Source organism: Glossina fuscipes, unplaced genomic scaffold, assembly GCF_014805625.2.
Source record: "Glossina fuscipes isolate IAEA_lab_2018 unplaced genomic scaffold, Yale_Gfus_2 60, whole genome shotgun sequence".
Taxonomy (NCBI): Eukaryota; Metazoa; Arthropoda; class Insecta; order Diptera; family Glossinidae; genus Glossina; species Glossina fuscipes.
In genome coordinates, this window is record NW_023998432.1 from 7,505,666 (window position 1) to 7,525,576 (window position 19,911).

At 34.5% G+C, this 19,911-nt stretch overlaps 1 protein-coding gene across 7 annotated transcripts in view; it reads left to right on the plus strand.

The window, feature by feature from the left end:
• Positions 1 to 19,911, plus strand: part of LOC119637611 (inhibitory POU protein) — an 88,720-nt gene that overhangs the window by 26,355 nt on the left and 42,454 nt on the right. For all 7 annotated transcript variants that reach the window (XM_038033779.1, XM_038033783.1, XM_038033778.1 and 4 more), the window contains one exon: positions 2,403 to 2,579. In XM_038033779.1, coding sequence (XP_037889707.1) covers positions 2,403 to 2,579 — 177 coding nt within the window. The remainder of the gene's footprint in view (positions 1 to 2,402; positions 2,580 to 19,911) is intronic.

Below are 19,911 nucleotides of genomic sequence, written 5' to 3' on the forward strand. Positions count from 1 at the left end.
CACCTTGCTTACGTTGTATAAAACACATCGAATTCAGCAAAACCAAATAGTGGTTTTATTTGTATCGTGATGCTACAAGTAAAATATGCCTATGTAGCCATCATTCATTGTAAACATTAATTTATTCTATCACGTATCCATCAATAAGGAAAACAAATTAATCACATTGAGTACGAATCACTTGGATATATGTGATTTGACATATATCCTTTTTTTCTTGCGATTGCTTAATCGTTAAAACTATTTTTGGAGCATTATTATAACATCGACAATTTTAGAATTCCAAGTTATAGCAAAAAAAAAAACAAAGATCATTAATTTAATTTGGAATACTTGATTTAATCTTCAGTGTATATCATTCCTCGGCACACATCTTCTAATAAATATCTTGACGTTATTTGCATTTCGAAATAAGTAAAAACAATATAGTCGGACAAGGCCTACTGCGGAATACTCTACTACTGCACTTCGTTCTTCGTTTATTTCCGTAACGAAATAACAAAAGTTGTTGTGCGAGTTCTTATGAAACTTACCCTTTGTTGTTATTATAAAAAAAGACTTTTCACAAGAATCTTTATATGTGAAGACGTTTAAAAAATTGACCCAAATGATCCAAGTTTGGTACAGTTAATTTTTCTTGCGCATTTATTATTATGAACCAATTTTCATCATAATATGAAATATTGGAGCTTTTGGTGTATAAAACCTTGTCATGAGCTGTATGAAAACGGATTCGCAAAATTTGCTCACTCGATCCAAACCTTCCACATCGATTTTGCATGTCGAAACACTGTTATTCAGCGATTTTTAAAAGTTACAAATTTTTCACCTCACTTTCTCGCAATAAAATGCTAATCACATTAGCTTGATTCAGTCAATTTTTAACTGAGCTAACACACATTGACTTACTAAATTTTTTCAAGATATCTTGAAAATTGCGACATGTAAGTTAAACACATGGACACGCAGCCAGATATCAGACGAATATGCAGATAAAAATTGGGACAGAAAAGGTTAGATCAATTTAGAAAACGCCTTTAAATCGATGGCTATAATAAAAAGTGAGCCTATCTTAAATCCTTCGGGATATTACATACATCCGCACAAAATTAACATACCGTGTGCTACAGTTGGTATATAATAAAAGAATAAAGAAGCCATCCAAAAATATTCGCTCTGAAATGAATTCTAAATAGCTTTCATCTCAAACAGTTTTTATTGCAATTCTCCTCTTCAATGTTTACACAATTTTAATATGAAAATTTGAATTGAATTTCATTTTGATGACTGAAATAGCGGACACGAAGTTGATGAGAAAATTTATCAAAATTTACCGAAGTGAACACAGCCCCTTAAAATAACCAAGATTGTTTTATGAGTTGCGTCTTTGCTAAGTTATAATTTTCCGTGAAATAAAAAAAGAATCGACAAAATAATAATATAGAAAGAGCTTATATTATCTTATAAACTCAAGGAACCAAATTGTATATATTAATGATGATGCAACGTATATGTATAACTACTGAAACATTGGAATGTGCAAGCCGCGTTATAAAAAGTTTCAGAGGTGCATAACGTTAATCGAGATTTTTGATGCGTCTTAAAGAACATAAAAAACTATCACAAATTTCCAAAGCACCCGTATGTACCGTTTCCCAGTATGTAAGCAGTAAGAATGCAACAAAATTAGGGTTTTCTGCCTTTATCGCCCTCTAAGACATAAAAAAAATCTTGAGTGTTGTTATTGGTCCAACATTCTTTATAATATATTTGATGTGCTGTAAGTTTTGCTCCAACTAAGTACGCACGCTTCATGATAACAAATAACACCGCATTTTTCCTTCGCATTTTCCACACCAAAAGCTGATACGCGTTTTTTATTTATGTATACATTTTCTATTTTTAGTCAGCTTTTATAATCGTATTGTTCGTTTTTCAATACCGCTGAATTATTAACAAGTGTGACGATAACCCACGACCGACTTTTTTGCAGCTATTCCCTGCTTATTTTCGCCGGATTATACTCCTATTGTTATTTCATGTATAATACCTGACCATAGGTACCAGAGATATTTTGAAATTGTATATTCTAGATCATAGTTTAATTCAGTTGGATCGAATGAAATTTTCCGAAATAAGCGGACAGCAAAGAGATAATCAATGAACGATTAAATAGCTTGAATTAAAGCTTATTGCGAACATATATGTTCAATAAACTAAGAAGCAATAAAATTACAGAAAAAACTCACAAAACAATATATAAGGACGTATTAGCTTAATTTTAATGCCATATATCATAACTTTACATATTTATATTTTAATTATTGTAATATAAGAATTTATATTTTTTTTCAAGAACGTTTCATTATTTATTAAAGTGAAATTATGTATTTTATATATAGGGAGATATATTTGCCGGAATTAACGATGGAATACTTAGTAGAGCTGAAGCTCTAGCTGCTGTCGACATGGGAAAGCACCAAGCAACCCATGTACATTCACAAATGCCCTCCCAAATTAAACATGACGTTATGTATCACCACCATAGTATAAGTGGGCCACCGCAACGACCACTTCAGGTAATTAACAATATATCACGTCATTCAATAAGGCAATAATGGCAACACTGCTAACAGACTAATATGATTCCTGGGCAATCAACTGATACCTGTCAAGATTTCATAACATTTCGAGCATTAGTTGACAAATTACAGTTATTTTACTGACACTACTTTTCTGGTTGCTTTCACCGATCGCTATTCATTCAGATGAGTGCCGAATTGACTCTGGATTGTAGTGACAAGCCCATTTTTCATCAATTTTTACATATCGCATGAAAAAATTCTTTTTATTTTGTTCAGTCAGCATCACACAGCACGTTGCGACAAACTGTTATCAGAAGTGAACAAGCTCGGCACCCACTTCAAGCAAAACTGTCTCATAGATAAATGTTCAAGCAAAATAGTAAATTATCTGCTGTTTGACTTCTTTGAAGTGCCAGATGTCGCAAGCAACTTCTCTTTATGGACTTTCAAAACAATTTTATGCACTTTTTTATGTTTTCTGAGACAGTTATCAAATTTAGGTGTCTTATCTTTAAAGTTAGCAATCCACCAACAAATTTTTTTTATTTTGGCAGGCAAGAATCGTCGAAAACATTTTGCAAGTTTATGCTGAATTGGAACGTCATATTTTGCTCGTCGAAAAGAGACGTTTATTCAACACACGAAATTTAGATTTTTCCATTGGTTTGAAAATTATAAAAGTAGCCTCATTAAAACAGCTGTACCCTGCACAGAATGTCACAATGTCATGAATTTTTGGCACGTATCACTTAAAGCTTAGTACTATCCAGACAGCATATGAGCTTGCTAACAGCGCTGCCATATTTGTACCAGATCGGAGACATATAGAGTGATATTTTAAGTTATGTACCCATAAATTAGAGATATTACAAGTTGACACATCGCCCTTATTTAGCAACTGTGTTGAAATAACTGTATATACTAAAATTATTTTTGAAAAATGTGGAAAAGTATATATGACTCTATTGTAGAAGAAAAAGAAAATTCTCTATTGTAAACATTATAGAACAGAAAAATCGAAAGTAGGAGTAATTTTCGAATGTCTTGTTTCAAAATTACAAATCCAGCGAAATATAATTTTCCCTCGTTTAAGCAACATATAATTTTACGATGTGTTACTTTTCCTGATAATTAATTACCTCTTCTTAATTTTTAAGAGCGGTTCTTTGGATTTTAGAAGAAGCTATTAAAGTCTACAGCAACAATTTAATATATTTTTCTTCCGGTTGATCCATTCTTTCGATACACGGTCTAATATTTTGTCTCTATTTCTTTTATATCTATAGGTAAACTTCTTTTTATTTCATCAATTTTCTTCGAATGATCGAAAATTTTGTTATTTTGTAAACACAGTCGACTGCCCATCTAATTGTTAGTGCGAGATGTTAACAATTTGATAAGATTCTATATACGTGTCTCCCGACATAGTCATCAATTATTCAATTAAATTTTGCAAGTAAAATAAAAAAAGTACAAGAGAGAAAGAAATTTCTAAAACAAAAGGTTTAAGTAGCAGAAGAACCAAGACTTAGCTACCGAACTACCGAACTCCAATCTTCGAAACTAATTAAACTCACAATTTTCCTAAATTTCTTTTGTATTCATACTTTCAGTACTAATTTCCGATTTATACTCACTTCAATCTATATTAAGCGTCTTATTTGATTAATTCACAGCTAACAGACAAAGAGATGTTGACAAAAATATCTTAGATCAGTAGCTCATGCCCAAAACAATTTTAATTTAAATACAAAACAATGTGAAATAGGTTACTAATCATCGCTACTTACGATATGATCTTATGATACGGAACAAAAACCTAAATATTTTGTGCTTGCTTTAAGGTACCGCTGACAAATTTCCTCACGACGTAACATATTATACATATGTCTATATCTCATACATGTAGACATGCGTATAATTGTATAAATGTACATAAGTGTATATATAATTGAATATAAAAAAATATGTATAAAACTCAATATTAATTCTGTTGCACTTGTTTAACAATTTATAAGCGCATGTACATAATTACATTCACTTGGACATCTAAGTATGTATACATGTTTTACACATTATATATATTTAGTTATTCTTCGGCACACGCATTCATATTGCCCTCATACTATCGCTTATTTTACTTTTTTCCGAGAAAATAATTTGCGGTGTACAGTTTGATTGAAATCAATTTGAAGACGGTGTTCTGCCATGACAATGGCTCAACCCCTTGATATTGTAAGTTACTTCACTATTTCAAGTAGAAATGAAAATATTACAATTAACGACACGAATCATAATGTACACAAAATACTTACCTGGCGAGCGTCTGTCACGTGTTCGTTTCCCAGAAGGTCTGTCAGAATTACGCTATTTTAATTTTATTAAAATAAAGTAAAACAAATATAAATGGATTGTTTTAAGGTCGATTTTTGGTAGCCACTATACTTGAAGCACAAAGTTTGAAATTTCTTCTTAGATGTAAATAGGTGTAAAGATGTAACTTCTAAATGTTCTCTCCCATAGTTTGCATTTGTATATTATTTACATAGATATGTTTCTGACTTTCATAGCTGACAAATACTTTTTAAACAACTTCTTTTTGTTAGGAAGGGAAAAAAAAGACAAAATGATTACATCTTCCACAGCTGGTGACGGAAGTAAATATTCATGTAATCCATCCACGTTCACATTGCACATGTATGAAGACAAATATTATCCGTACTTAAGTGGACGTAAATAAGATAATAACAATGACAGTATCTCCCTCCCTTCATTGCTTTGTTGTTTATATGATCCGGCCAAATTTCAAATGCAACCATTCAAGACAATAGCAGTAGCAAAAATCAATATTTTGCGTACGCTTTTTCATGGTGAAGCCCAATACCTTATATAAGAGGTCATCTTTATTTAATAATATAATTAATATAATATATTACGTACATGGTTGTTGTAAAATCCAAACACTGGGCATATCGCAAATAACTGTTGTATATGAATTATTGCTCAAACCAACGAAAGGGTTTTGATCTTCATGCCGCTTCTTAACCGCTGCTCTCACAAATAATATTGTATGTTTATATGAGATATCGTCAAGCATACAATAGTGTAGAAAAAAACTGTTATATCCACCACCGAACACTCAGAAGAAAGCTGCGGAGATCGCATAAGGTATAATATATTCTGAATCAGAACCAAATTTTTTCAATGCCCACCAACTCCAACTATGTCTCCTATCCGTGCCGGCACGAAGGCGATCAGAAAGGGTTAAAGAAAGAGAGAGGACTAGAAAGGGAGTAGTGTTTCGACTTGAAAATGGAAACATTAGGAACGGTGAGAAGGCTGTTCCCAAGGCGGCCGTTACGGTTAAAAAACGACGAGTCTCAATAGCATGTTGTGAGGTACACAGGTAATTCCAAGACGAGTGGGTGACAGCGCTGAGAAAACCGTGTAGTCCTGTTCAAGGACCTAGTTGGCGGACAAATCTCTTTAATCACTCTGGAACACATATCTTGGATATATCTGTACATAAGCCCAACACAACTCAGATTACGCCAGTGCTCAACTACATATAGAGTGTTTTGCGTCGGCCATTAGCATTTGAGTATTTCGCTATGTGCGGTCGAGGGCCACGAAGTAGAGTTTGGAGGCTCCCGCCCAGACGTGCGAGCTATACTCTAAGTTCGGCTAGATACAGGCGATGTTAATGGTAAAGCACTTTCAAAAAATATTCTGTCCAACATGGTTTTATATTCTTATGCCCTGAATACGAAGGTTTGCCGATTTTTTTCATTTTCACACCACCAAGAGGAAAGCATTATTCATCACTTTTCTTCTGCGTTAGGAGACAGCATTGAGTTTTAGAGGCGTTAAAATTTTCCTCTTTTGTTTGGCCCCATTCAGATGTGTTCTTAATGTCCCAATTTAGCGTGTCATTCATTATGCGGGGTTTGTTTTCTATTTCATTGCTATATGGTCTCTTCCTGAAGAAAAACGAATAACACGAAATGCTGTCGTCTGCAAACGAGCAACAGAATTTTCTGTTACGTATAGGAGTTCATTAATGAGCAAGAGGAAGACAGGTGAAGAGAACAAAGCCTTGAGATACACCTGCATTTACGTAGAATTCGTTTGAGGATTACCCGTCGATTGCAATTCTTATCGAACGGTTGGTCAGAAACTTCGATATGAATCAAGCGGAAATGCTGTTGGCACCAAGTGCCATGAGTTTGGTGACGAGAGCTTCCTGCCATACTCTGGCGAACGCCTTGGTGATGTTTAGGGCAACGACTTTACATTCGCCAAAGTGACGAATAGCTTAGTTCCAGTTTTCGGTAATGTAGGACATTATGGCATCAGTGGACTGATTTTTGTGAAAGAGTTTGGACTAGACGTTGGCAATCTTTCACAAAGTTAGAGAAACACCACCATGGTAGCACTTGCTGAAAATCGGCTGACAAGTATGTCAGTACGACTGGAATACCATTTGGCCCCGGCGATTTTTGAGAATTGAAAGAGTGCGTGCATTGAATATATTACACATTCAAGCGATGGCATTGATTAATTACTATGTGGTAGATTAGAGTTTGAAGCAAACATTTCAGCTGAATTTTCGCTTAATCGAATGAAGCATAAGTTCAAATTAAAGTACCTGGGAAAGTTATTAGCTCTGCTCAGATCGCATTGCAAAGCTGGAAAAGGAACGTGGCGAAAAGCATGCAATTCAGTGGTCCGAGAGATGTAGCAATCTTGAATTCGTATTTAGTGGATGCGAAGTAAGAAAAACAACTAACATATTTTGTTGTAATCCATCAATACAATCATAGAATATACGTTGGTTTATTTATAGGCTGCGTTAAGTAGTTCTGAGGTATCATAATGTCTGCATCGCGTGCCTCCGGAGTGTCGAAAGCGAAGCCACTATTTATTGCGGATGTTGAAATTGCCAGCAACGAAAATTTCACTGTCAGAGTAATTATGTAGAATGGGAGATATTGTGTTCGATAGGACGTCAAACCACTCTGTGAATATTGAGCTCCTATAAACGAATCCGAAATGCAACAATAGATAAATTTTGGATGATTGGATGGAAGTGCTATATTGTTGCTGGCACTTGAAGACTACATCACTGTGGGTATATATCACAAAGTCACTGTGTGATACGAAATTTTAAATAATTTGGTATTCAGGTAAGTGGAAGTCGCGTGTACCACTATTTTCATTTATCCGGTTCTTAGAAGGAGCGAATATATCGCCACAAAATTTGCACCTGTGTGAGTATATCGCGAACAATTTTTGCGCATCCCTCACTTATGATAGTGGTCAATTCCAGCTATCCAGCCGGGAAGTTCGCGTTATTACAGCAGTCTTGGTTGCAGCCGTAGGTGCATGCCAAACCGATAAATGTTATGTCTTTATCGACCAAACGCCAATGACCCTAGCTAGTGTTTGTAGATGCGATTGAACAGTTTTTGTTATTGTAATTTTCGAGGAACATAAAAGGTCTGAGTGGCTGTTTTGAATATAATTTTATTTTATGTTATATTGTCGATTTTGTTAATGCTCTCAATGCTGCTTCTGCTTTTATTATTGCAATTTTTGTTATTGTTGTTGTTCTTGCGTTTCTTGCTGCTATTTTTAGTCTGCGTTTATTTCCCCACGGGTAGTCCCACTGCTGCTGAAGTTGTTGATATAGATGTATATTGTCTTCGATGATATTGCTGTGGCTGATGTTATTTTTCTATGTCGATACTGCTACTGCTATGGCATTATTACTATTATATTCTCGTTACTAATGTTGCTGTAGTTCATGTTTTTGTAGGTTACTTGCTTAGATTTTGCTGTTAAGTTTTTACATATTTTCTTGCTGTTATGTTACGTTTTGTGCACCATTTCAATTCTGTTTCGTTTCTTTTCACTAATTTTTGAAGTTGTTTTTTTCAATCAGTCGTCGTATAACATTTTTTCTGTTTCGGAAGAATTTTACCATTGAAAGGTCGTTATTGGAGAGTGCCATTTTATATTTAACATACACCAGCAACCCAACTTTTTATGCATACAAAACAATTAATTTTTGGGATTTTATTTTCTTGTTTCACTTTTTCTTTTATGCCCATGTGTTTTATTGCAAACTTTTTGATTGTTGATACGTAGACGAGAATTATTGGTTTTCCGGATTTTGTAGGAATATTCGTTTTAATAGAACTCAAATAGAATACGTACAAATTCTTTACCGAACACGACTCTTTTCGAACACGTGAGACTATGAAATGGTTTAGTGTCGTGCCAGCTTTCCTCTCCTCCGATACAATGGTAAGCAAAGGAGTTTAGCCAAAATGTCACGCTAAGCGGCCCTCATGTGTTTTTTTCGAACTCGCATCTTTTAAAAAAAATTTTACTTTAAAAGTTGAAAGGCTGTAATTTGCAACGATTGTTAGGACGTGTGTTTTCTTGGATAATCATTTTAGAAGGCCACTGTAAAAACGCTACTGACACATCGTTTAAAACACAATCTTTAGTCAACTTTGCTACTCTGTACCCATTTTAAGATCTCATTTATAGACTACCTATAAGACGCAAAAAAATCGTAATTACTTATATACATGATAATTTTGAGGGCGATTGAGGTCTAACTATTGGTAATGGTAATAAGCGCTTATAATTTTTTTTTTTTTCAATAGTTGTAAGATAAGTAATAATGTGTTACATACAATAAATAATTTATACGGCCTCCTTCATCTCTAGTTTCTACAATCGAAGCAGATATCCTAACAGATCGTTCGATTTTGAATAAAATACAGAGTGCATTTGTTGTTGTTTTCATTTTATTGCTAATGAAATGGTACAACAATCTAACTACGTTGTGCGTGAATTTGTTGAACCATTCTTAACAGTCGGACATCCGTGGTATATACATTCGCAAGCGCTTACTTTTCTCTTAGTATAAGGTATATAGAAAAGATTTTAATGGGAAGATAACTAATTTCTATATAAAGAGAATAACTATCGCATTGCTAGGTAGTGAGTTAGAGCAGAAGTAGTAGTTTAATTTAATTTAAATTACATGTGTATATACTTCCGGTTAAAGTAACTAAGTCGCAATTGGTGTGTTTAGTTTGTTATTTTTGTCATATGTTTGAATTTTCCTAAAAGGCGATATGTTCATTTTTTGGCATCTATTTTCCTCCACTATTCTCTTCGACCTTTTCTCCCCTCTGCTTTTATTATTTGCACGTAAACCACAAGTGGTTTATATTACTGAAATTTACTGCATCGCGTTGTGCACCTGTTTGATTTCTAAACGCTCCATGTTCAAAATATGAACAACAGCGTTTATGTATGCTATGCTGCATAATACATAAGTATTCTATGAACATACAAGTTTCATTGATTTTTTCGTGTCTGTCAGCGACTTAGTACCAATCGCATGACATTAACCGCTTTCTCTCTTTAATCACTATCAGTGCATGGGTATATACTAATCTTGTCATTGGCTGTGTAACACCCACAATAACGCATCATAGATCATAAGAAATCTTTTTATATACGTAGTTGACTCAGTTTAATGCTGCTAATGCGTTCGCTAAATCAAAATTGGGATAGAATTTTTAATTGTGCAGAGAGGACATAATTCGCAAACATCAATTGTGACCATTAGCAGAAAAGATATACAGAACACGAACACACATATTGATAGCGTATTCTATTCGATCTCGTAGTAAAACCAATTTAAAACCTAGCAAATACTTTGTAGTAAAGGTTAATACATGGTGACGATACTCATTGCACGTTTACGCTAAGTGCTATTTTCATCACAGATTTCTTCAAACAGGTATTGTTAGGCATATCTAATCGTTCATACTTCAATGAAAATTATATTTTGGTAATTAAAGAAAAATTCAATTTTTACTTTTGCAACGAAAATGCTGGCCATAGAGATTTTACTTTTACAATGAAAGTGCTGACCGTGGAGATATACGGCGCAAAAAAAAAAAACCTCCTAGTCAATCGGTCAAAATCGCGAATTCGCTTATTCGATTGAAAAATGTATTCGCTTGTGAAACTTAAATGTGCGGAATGCTTCAGCAAAAAACCTAAACCGTATAATCGTAAAGCAAAATATTTATTTATTTATTTATTTATTCTACTTATACAAGAAACTCAATTAAAACAAATTGACAGTCGAGTTCACTTGACTCTTAAAGGAAATCTTAAATTAATTAATATTAAAACTTAGCATAAGTATAATAAAACAAATAAGAAGGAAAAAAAAGAAAAAAAGCATGTACACAACTAGGATAGAGCCACACCTATAACCAGTACAGGATCAAATTGTAAATGAACCCCCAAGCTATCGCAAACATGCATAAGCTTGGCAACCGATAATAGTTAACAACAATTAATTTTCGACTCATAATGACTTGTTAAGGTTAAAAGTTGCTTCAAGTACGACATAGGTAAATTGCGTATTAAGCAATGTTGCTTTAATGGACTTTAAAGAGTCCAATAATCAGAATAAGTAATAGACATCATTTAGGTTCTTGCAAACAGCTCTGAGTGGGTTAGACAGCTCATAACTATATTTACATTCACTAAGCTTAACCAAGATAGAGTGCCTAGAGAAGCGGTTGGGGACATTAAAGCTTATTTCACCAAGTAATGCAGGCGAGTGAATAACACCATTTATTACTTTGATTACGAAGGAAACGCCAAGAACAAATCTACGAGACGGTAAGGCAGAAGCAACGGGTAACAGAAGCAACCTATTTTCATAGGGGGGAAGAGAAGTAATCGGAACCCAACCCAAATTCCTAAGGGCAAACACCAAGAATTGGTTTTGAACAAATTCCATTGAACCAACATAGCACCTGTATGAAGAAGACCACACAACAGAGACATACTCGAGTATAGGTCTAACCAAACACATGTACAGCCTTTTCGTAATGTAAGGATTATCAAGCTCTTTGGACCACCTTTTGATAAAACCAAGCGCGGACCTAGCTTTGCTTAACGAGAACTCAATATGCAAATTGAAACGTAACCTATAATCAAATAGAACACCTAAATCTGACAAATCTGAACAAATCGACGTCTTCCAACTTGTGCAAATCAATGAAATACTGAGTAATGAATGACTTTCTTTTTGAGAAAGAAAGCTTCTTACATTTACTCAGTTTTGATTTCAGAAGATTCACAGAGCACCATGTAACAAAATTATCCAAGTCACCTTGAAGCTGATGTGATTACGATTCAACAGAGAAGGAACAAAACAGTTTCACATCATCAGCGGACATTAAGATCTGACTGGAATTACTCACCGATGGAAGATCATTAATATATAAACTAAATAAAATGTGACCTAAGTGGCTGCCTTGAGGTACGCCAGACGTCACGGGGAATTGATCCGAGGTGATGAAGTTAAACAGAACCCTGAAAGATCTATTGTGCAGGTAAGAGCGAGAGCCACTGGCAAAAGCCTTGAAAACATGACAAGTAAACTCTAACAAATTAGTGACCGTAGATCTTCCTTTCCAAAAGCTATGCTGGTGTGGGGTAATATACGAATTAATGGCAAAGGCCAAATGCTGAGTCAGAATTCTCTCGAGCAGTTTAGGCAAGACACTCAACTTGCCTATGCCTCTGTAGTTCTTAACAAGTTGTCTACTTTCACTTTTGTGCTCTTCCAACACGAAGGGAAAACACCTAACTACAAAGACCTGTTAAAAATCTTAGAGATAACACCATATAACTCGACAGCGCAAGCTTTAAGTACACATGATCGAATTCCATCAGGTTCAGATGCACAACTATATATTTGAGAGGTCAAGCCTTTAAAAACATCATCCTCAGCAATAACCGAATTAGTTACAGGATATGGGTAGTTTGCGGATAAATCGGAGTTAGCAGTCGAAAAGTTTCGATGGAAGTACTCAGCGAACAGATCTGAGATCTCAAAATCATCCGAGGAATCAGAGCCATTGCGAGGGATGTGTGGAGCCAGAGAAACATGCGAGGGATGTGTGGAAATTTTTCTTTTTGAGTTAACAAATTTAAAAAAGTATTTAGGATTAGCAAAAAGGGCGAATTTAATGAACTGAAGGTGTCTGCAATAATATTGGTGGTTGAGGGAGTTAAATCTATGGCTTGCCACGGAGTAAGCGAAATAGTCAAGAGCAGAGCCACTTTTCGAATATTTTTTGAATAGCGTGTTTTTTCTGTTCTTGTAACATTTAGTTGCCCTATTAAAGCACGATGGACACCTGCTTCGATCTCGGCACTACTTAATCGGAACAGATGCAGCAATAGCTAGATTTAATGTATTGTAGAACGATAACAACAAGCTTTCAATATCTTCGATTGAGAAATCAAGCATTATATGTGAAAGGTGATATTTTAGCAATACAATATTGATTTTATGAAAATCGTAATATTTATTTGGAAAATTGGATTTAGAACATTAAAACAGTTCAACGAACGATCATGCTTGTAATGAAAGGAAATGCGCATTGCTGGATGATAAGGATCCTCAGGTAAACTAAAAGGTGGGCAACGATTTACACTAACCCCAAGGAAATTGGCAAAGCAGAGATCAAGCAGTATACCTTTACAATTAGAGGTTGTATTGAACCAAATAATTCGTTAAAGACACCATAGCTCTATCATATGTTGAAGTAAGAATCAGCCAGAATTATCACTGTTACACCAAGTGACTTCAGTAAGCTGATCCAAAATAAGCTCATCGAACAAATTGTTTGCAAACGAGGTAACCCTGCGCTAACAAGCCATCTAGTAATGGCGTATTTCGAATGCAAAACTAAAATATGAGCACAAAGGAATTCGATCCTGTGGCTGATTGAGTCCCCTGACCCTGTCTATATACCGTTCTTTCAATCGAACATAATTATCTTATTCGTCATATCATTATGCATTTATATGAGAAATCATAAATACTCTCAAGAACTATTGATCATATATGCAAGTCAGCACAGTAGAATAACATCATTACGGGCGTTATTATTATACTTTTTCAAATTCAATTTTTCGGCTTTTTGAGACAACTTTGTACATTTCTTTGTAGAACAAAATTTTTTTTTTAAATCTCATTGCAAATTTAAGCTTCGTGAAAATTTAATACATAAAAAGGATAGAGCCACCCGCGGAGTTGAAACTAGTAGCACATCTGTCGAACTCACTGGGAATTTTCATATCACTTTTATCGCCATATATTGTCTTCATTGCAGCATGTGATATACATATATTAATTAATTAAGTTTCTGAATTTTTCTTACTTGCAAACTTAAACGGAATTGCCACAATACAGATATTGCCGGTCAATTTCTTTTTTGATCATCAAACTGCACCTCACTATTTTATGTATTTGTTGAACTTTCTGAGCAATAATTAAAAATCCAAAAAGAAAAGGTGTTCGCAGTTTTTGTAATATAGACATGTGGCCCGTTATAGGTGTGATTTTTGAAAATTTTGGGTCATTTTCGAATTCTTTTGGAGGTTTGTAGGTAATATCTTTATTTTAGCGAACGGGAGAATGTTTATTATTCATTTTCAACACCAATCTCTATGCAAGATCTGCCAATGTTTCTGTTAAATTTCAATTTGGCAGCTTGATTTTTGGGGCCGGATGAGTGTTTAGAACAAATATTACACAGACGGACATGCTTAAAGAGATTTAGAATTTGATGCTGGTAAAGAATACAAACACTTTATGGGGTCTTTGAAAACTCCATCTGGGCGTCGCAAACATTCCTTCGGTGATAGGTTTATACCTTTTTTTTAGAGGTTTTTATAAATCTCTCGGTTTAAATGAAATTCGGATCATCAATTCCCGACTTCTTGTGTGTTTTCTACCCTTCTTGAGTTCTTCATGTCTTATCTTGATTTCAAAAAGGCCAATTGGCTTGAATGCGAAAGCTTTATTAAAAACTTCCTGTTGTTTTATTGAATCCTATTATATACAATAATATCGCATAATTTTCAATTAATTTATTTTGTTTGCTAACATACGTTTTAAGTGATAACACAACTGTAATAATCCAAAAAAAAACCATATTTGACAGATTTTTTTGGCCCTAAATGAATGGTCCATATATTTAAGACAAATTCTCAGAAAGTATCTTTACTATAAGCGACTCTGTGCAGCAAGCAAATGACAAGCGTTAGTGACGCAAATTTGCGCCATTTAATACACATGACAATGGTGCATATTTCCGCTCTTCTGAATTTAGGTAATGGTAATTTGCTTGTAAAGAGTATACTAGTAGAATATTTGTTGAATGCAGAGTCAGCTGTAAGCGTCAAGAGATTTGAACTGCAGTATTCAAACGTACAAAATTAGAACGAGAATTAAAGCGTTACAAATATAACTTCCTGTAAATAATTTGTAAATAGATTTCCTCATTTTGTAAAACCTATACTATTCCAAAAAACCCAATTCAGTGGTACTAACTTTCTTTCAAAAGGAGTTGAATGAATAACGTAAAATCAGCAAAGACGGTTTAATATACAATGTTTTGAAATCTCTTGATATTTTTATATGTTTAATAATTTTAAACTGTAATGTACATACATTCATAATTTTAAATTGTATACGTACATATATATAAGAGTGTATATATATTTTTTATCGATTTTTGACAAAAAATGGTGCATTCACCAACACACACGGATTCATAAAACCCGCAAAATCGCTGTCCTTACTTAGTTTTGTGATATTCGGTTTTGAACAAGAAGAATCTGTACAATACAATACAAATACGTCATTGCGGCGTTACCGCACGATATAATTACTTCCGTTTTGGACACAAAAAAGTCCGCCCAATAACAATAAATGTCACACCGTTAAATTAACGCTTATCGAATGGTTTTCTTTTTTCGAAAGAGCCAAGCTAGATACAATTCTGGAAGAGTCAGAGATCGGAGCTAGTAAGTCCTCAGAGTCGATTAACTGTCACAAATTTCGACAGTTGCAGGCACCAACGTTAAGCATATTTCTAATTTGCTAAAACTAAGCAGGCAATATATGAGCTCTATGGCATAGAATTTAGTTCCATCTACATAGTCTCAATCATATTTTCCAGCTGATCTAAAAAATATGGTTCAGAAACTACTTTTACCACAATCACAAACATATATTTTGAAAGTTTTAAAAACTTTCTACAAGTGTTTGTGCTCTAAAAAGGAACACGGAGAAGCAATTGAGACGCAGAAGTTACAGTAAAGATCGAAGCCTATTCTGTTGTCGATCACCAAACGAAAATTGGGTATGCAGATGTCATTATAAGTTCAATAACACAGCTAGAAAAGGCAAACAACCGTACTCAATTTCTTCTCAAGAAGTACGGAAACGCATTGTAGCGCCTATTTATTTTTGACAAAGGTAACAAATTAAACTTTCTCATGTTATCTTAACAATCTCTTATTGTACCATTAAAGCTACATGTGGTAAAGAACTACTAAACGTAAACTTGGGGCTAAGAGGAGAAGTTCCATTTATTTCCGCCATGGTCAACATATTCAAATCAATTATCCGCGCGGATTTCCAATGCTGATTTAAAGAATAAGACGTTAGCAGATATTGCTGTTAATATAAAAATTTATGCTTTTTCCGCATATTGTAACTTTACTTAAAGAGTTTCCTTTATTAACTTTGGAACTTCGAATTATTCGCGCCCAGTGAAACACTCGGAATCTAGTCACCAAAATGCAATTACGAATCCATAAACCGAGACGTTTAGATGCAATCAAATAAAAATTTGCTAAAGCCGAAGTTGAATGTTTAGTTAAATGTGTGCAAAACCGAATGATTAGCCTCCGTGTGGAAATATCAGGAGACTGAATGTAGTGATAAATATCTAGTCGCTATTTACTTCCAGGCATTCATGATCTTAACATTAAAATGATTCGTAAAGAATAGCCAAAATCCTACGAATGAAGAGAACAGGTACAAAACAGACATCACAACACCTTTTGGCATGCCGGAGTTCGTCCGTATTTCTCTCGAGCTTAGAAATTTGTCGCAAACCCGTCAAAAATTTATTGATGAAGTTTTTAATGGTTTAAACTTCGTTTCTGTTTATATTGATAATGAATGAGGAGTAAGATTTGCAACATCTCAGGATCCCACTTCACCGTCTAGAGTATTGCGGTCTGAATATTGAATTTGACAAGTGCATTGATATTTTATGTCACATTTCCATTAAAGGAAAAAAACCTGCTATTGAAGAAATAAGCGTTGATCGTAATTTTAATTACCAATTATAATAAAAAGAACACTTTTTTAAGTTTAGTTAACTACTATCGTTACATATCCCCACTACTATTAACAGAAGCAAGAGAAGCAGAAGTAAAATATTAGAATTTGAAGTCAATTCTATCAGGACTGCTGATGCTAATCTGGAAGACTTGATAAAAGAACAGAAAGAAAATATGGAGCTTAACAAGCTCGTAGAAAACAGAAATTTTTTCGATCTTGAACTTATAAATATCTCTTTTATCGATTAAGAAACTTGGTATGAAAAATCCAGTTAGGAATCAAGGTCATTTGTTCCCAGCCCTACAAGAATACCCTACAAGAATACAAAACCACTCATCAACAAAATTAAAATCGGATAAGATCGATTCGAGTATATTCATTTGAATATAACTACATAAACGACACCATCAAAAGGACATAACTGTTGAGTAGTCGGTAAGTTTCTGTCATATTTTAAATAAAAAAATCGTATCGATATTCATAATATTTATTTGCATAACACAATTTCGATTATTTGTAATCATTCATTGCCATCTTTCCGGCAGCTTATTAAGCCCCTTAACGTAGAAGTTCACATCCTTAGACTCGTAGAGAAGTATTCAGCCGCTGCCATGGGGATAACTTCGAAGGAGTAAATTTTTTTCTGTCAGATAATACTGAGGCGACTGGCATGGATATTAATCCAATGGAACTATGTCAGATGAATAAGGTGGATGATTTAAAACTTTTCATCCAGTCTCATTCAATTTTTGCATCACAATTGCAGTATATGGTTTTGCATTAGTTTGACAGGTCAGAGTTCCTGTTCTCCTCGCTAATACTGCCCGCATTTCCTTGACAGCTGCATTTAATTTACCACATTGGTTACAATAAGTGTTCGCAATGGCAGTTTGTCCGATTTAAGTAGCTCCTAGTACATTGGACTTTTTCTATTCCACCACAAGCCGACCGTCAGCGTGCAGTGATAAAGATTTGGTTTTTCAACAATTGTGGCACTTGATCCAAGTTCATCGTAAGCGTTTTTTCTTTTTATAGTCTCGTACAGGATCCACGTTTCCCGTTTCCCGTTATGAGGCTGTCCAAAGGTTCCTCCACAATGTGTCTATTAAGGAGGTATGAACAGATTTTCACACGATCTAATAAATTTCTTCTTGCTCTAGTGGTTGGATATGGGTTTCTCTCCAACGTCATGTGCGATGTTTGTTATTATCTTCTTCAGGACTGAAATTTGAAAGCCACTTTTGTTATGTCCGAGCGATTGAAACTTCATTTCTTAACGTATCACTTAAGTTTTTACAAGCAACCGATGCATTGGTTCTTTTCACACATTAGATACTACGACTTAAGAGCAGTTTATCCATCGCTATCTTATTCACTCCACACTTCCTAACTAACTCATGAAGTATTAAGAGCTTGCTTGTATTTCGATAATTTTTTCGCTTAAAAAATGCATTTATTGAGAAAAATTGGTACAACTTATGTTAATCAAAATATTTTCCATAATTTTCTACAACTTTTCCCACCTTTTTGGCAACATGGCTACACTGTGTCGAAAAAATAGTACTAGTTTGGCAACGATCTCACCATTTTCGTACTCTTTAGCATTTCGAAATCGCGTACCAGCCGAGCCATGCTGCATCGATCTGAACAAATGGTAATGAGAAGCCACTATGTCCGTTGAGTACGCTGCGTTTGGCAGGACTTTTTATTCGAACTGCAACAATGCATGCAGCCTGCCTGGCAAGTAACAAACCGGTTCGAAACGACATTTTCAGTCAATTCGCATGGTAGCCATTTTCTCGCCTTTTATATCTTTCATATCGTATGTGCACGTTTAGAAACTGTTAGTTCTTCAATTGCTAAGCTGTTTCAAGGTTCTTTGACAATTTGAACATTGTTTGTCAATTGAAACTTTTGTATGTGATTCAGTAATAGAAACAAGCACAACTTTCTGATGTTTATACGTAGAGCATTGTGACACAATTATCAACTCAGCTTAAAACTGTGGTACCAGCCATTGCAGTTATATAAACTTCCATCCGAAAATTGATGGATTCTTGACTCATGTAACATTCTGAGTCCACTTAGTCATGCCTGCCAAAAATTTACAACTCTGCATATATATCACGCTTTGAGGGCCAATTTTGGGAAGTTAACGCAAATAGACCGAAAAAGCCTCCACCATTAGCAAAAGCCTGAAAAGCCTTAAACATACAAAAATTTCAAAATATATACCAACTGTTTTTGTAGACATTTGTCATACTAAAAAGAGAAACAAAGTCAAAAATGAGAACAGTAACAAGTTTCGACGTTAGAAGGTATTAATGGTAAATAGTGTAAAAAATGAAAATAACATTGTCTGCCAAGCAACACCACGTAACGATAAAAGTTGAATATTATCGAGCAATACAATTCCAGCAAAGTGAGATGCAAGAGTTTTCAGTTTTTTCTTATTTCCCGTCGCTTATGAGCTCGTACACGTTAAATACTTGCTAAGCTTAATGTTTTCAATAAGATTGTTATTTACTTACACCGAAATGCACAGCAAATTGATCGTATTAATGGCAATAACTAGTTTATCCCGCCTATCTTTTCAACTCGGGGAGGATTATGCACAGATTTCCATTAAACAGTAAAGTAGATAAGAACGACAACGAATATAACGACGGCAGATAGCACAAATCACAAATATAAAAAAGAAGTATAAGTGAGACAAGTGCCATCAAATGAATGATGTGGGTAGATGAAAGTTATTGATTTATATGTATATCTGTGTGTGTAGACAAAGCACAAAAAATAAAACAAACACATTAATGCAATTTCAATAACATTCAAAAACACTCTTTTTCGATTTAGAAGCAGTCCATATGTTTGTAGTTGTTATACGGGTATTATGCAGTGTGTATGCAAACGCCTGCACGCACGTACGTAATAAGAGGCTTAAAGGTATGCATGTAAATGGATATCTATACGTTTATGTACGTACGCGTTTGTCTGCCTGCCAGCTTTTCTGTCTCTCTCTCTCTCTCTCTCTCTCTCTCTCTCTCTCTCTCTCTCTCT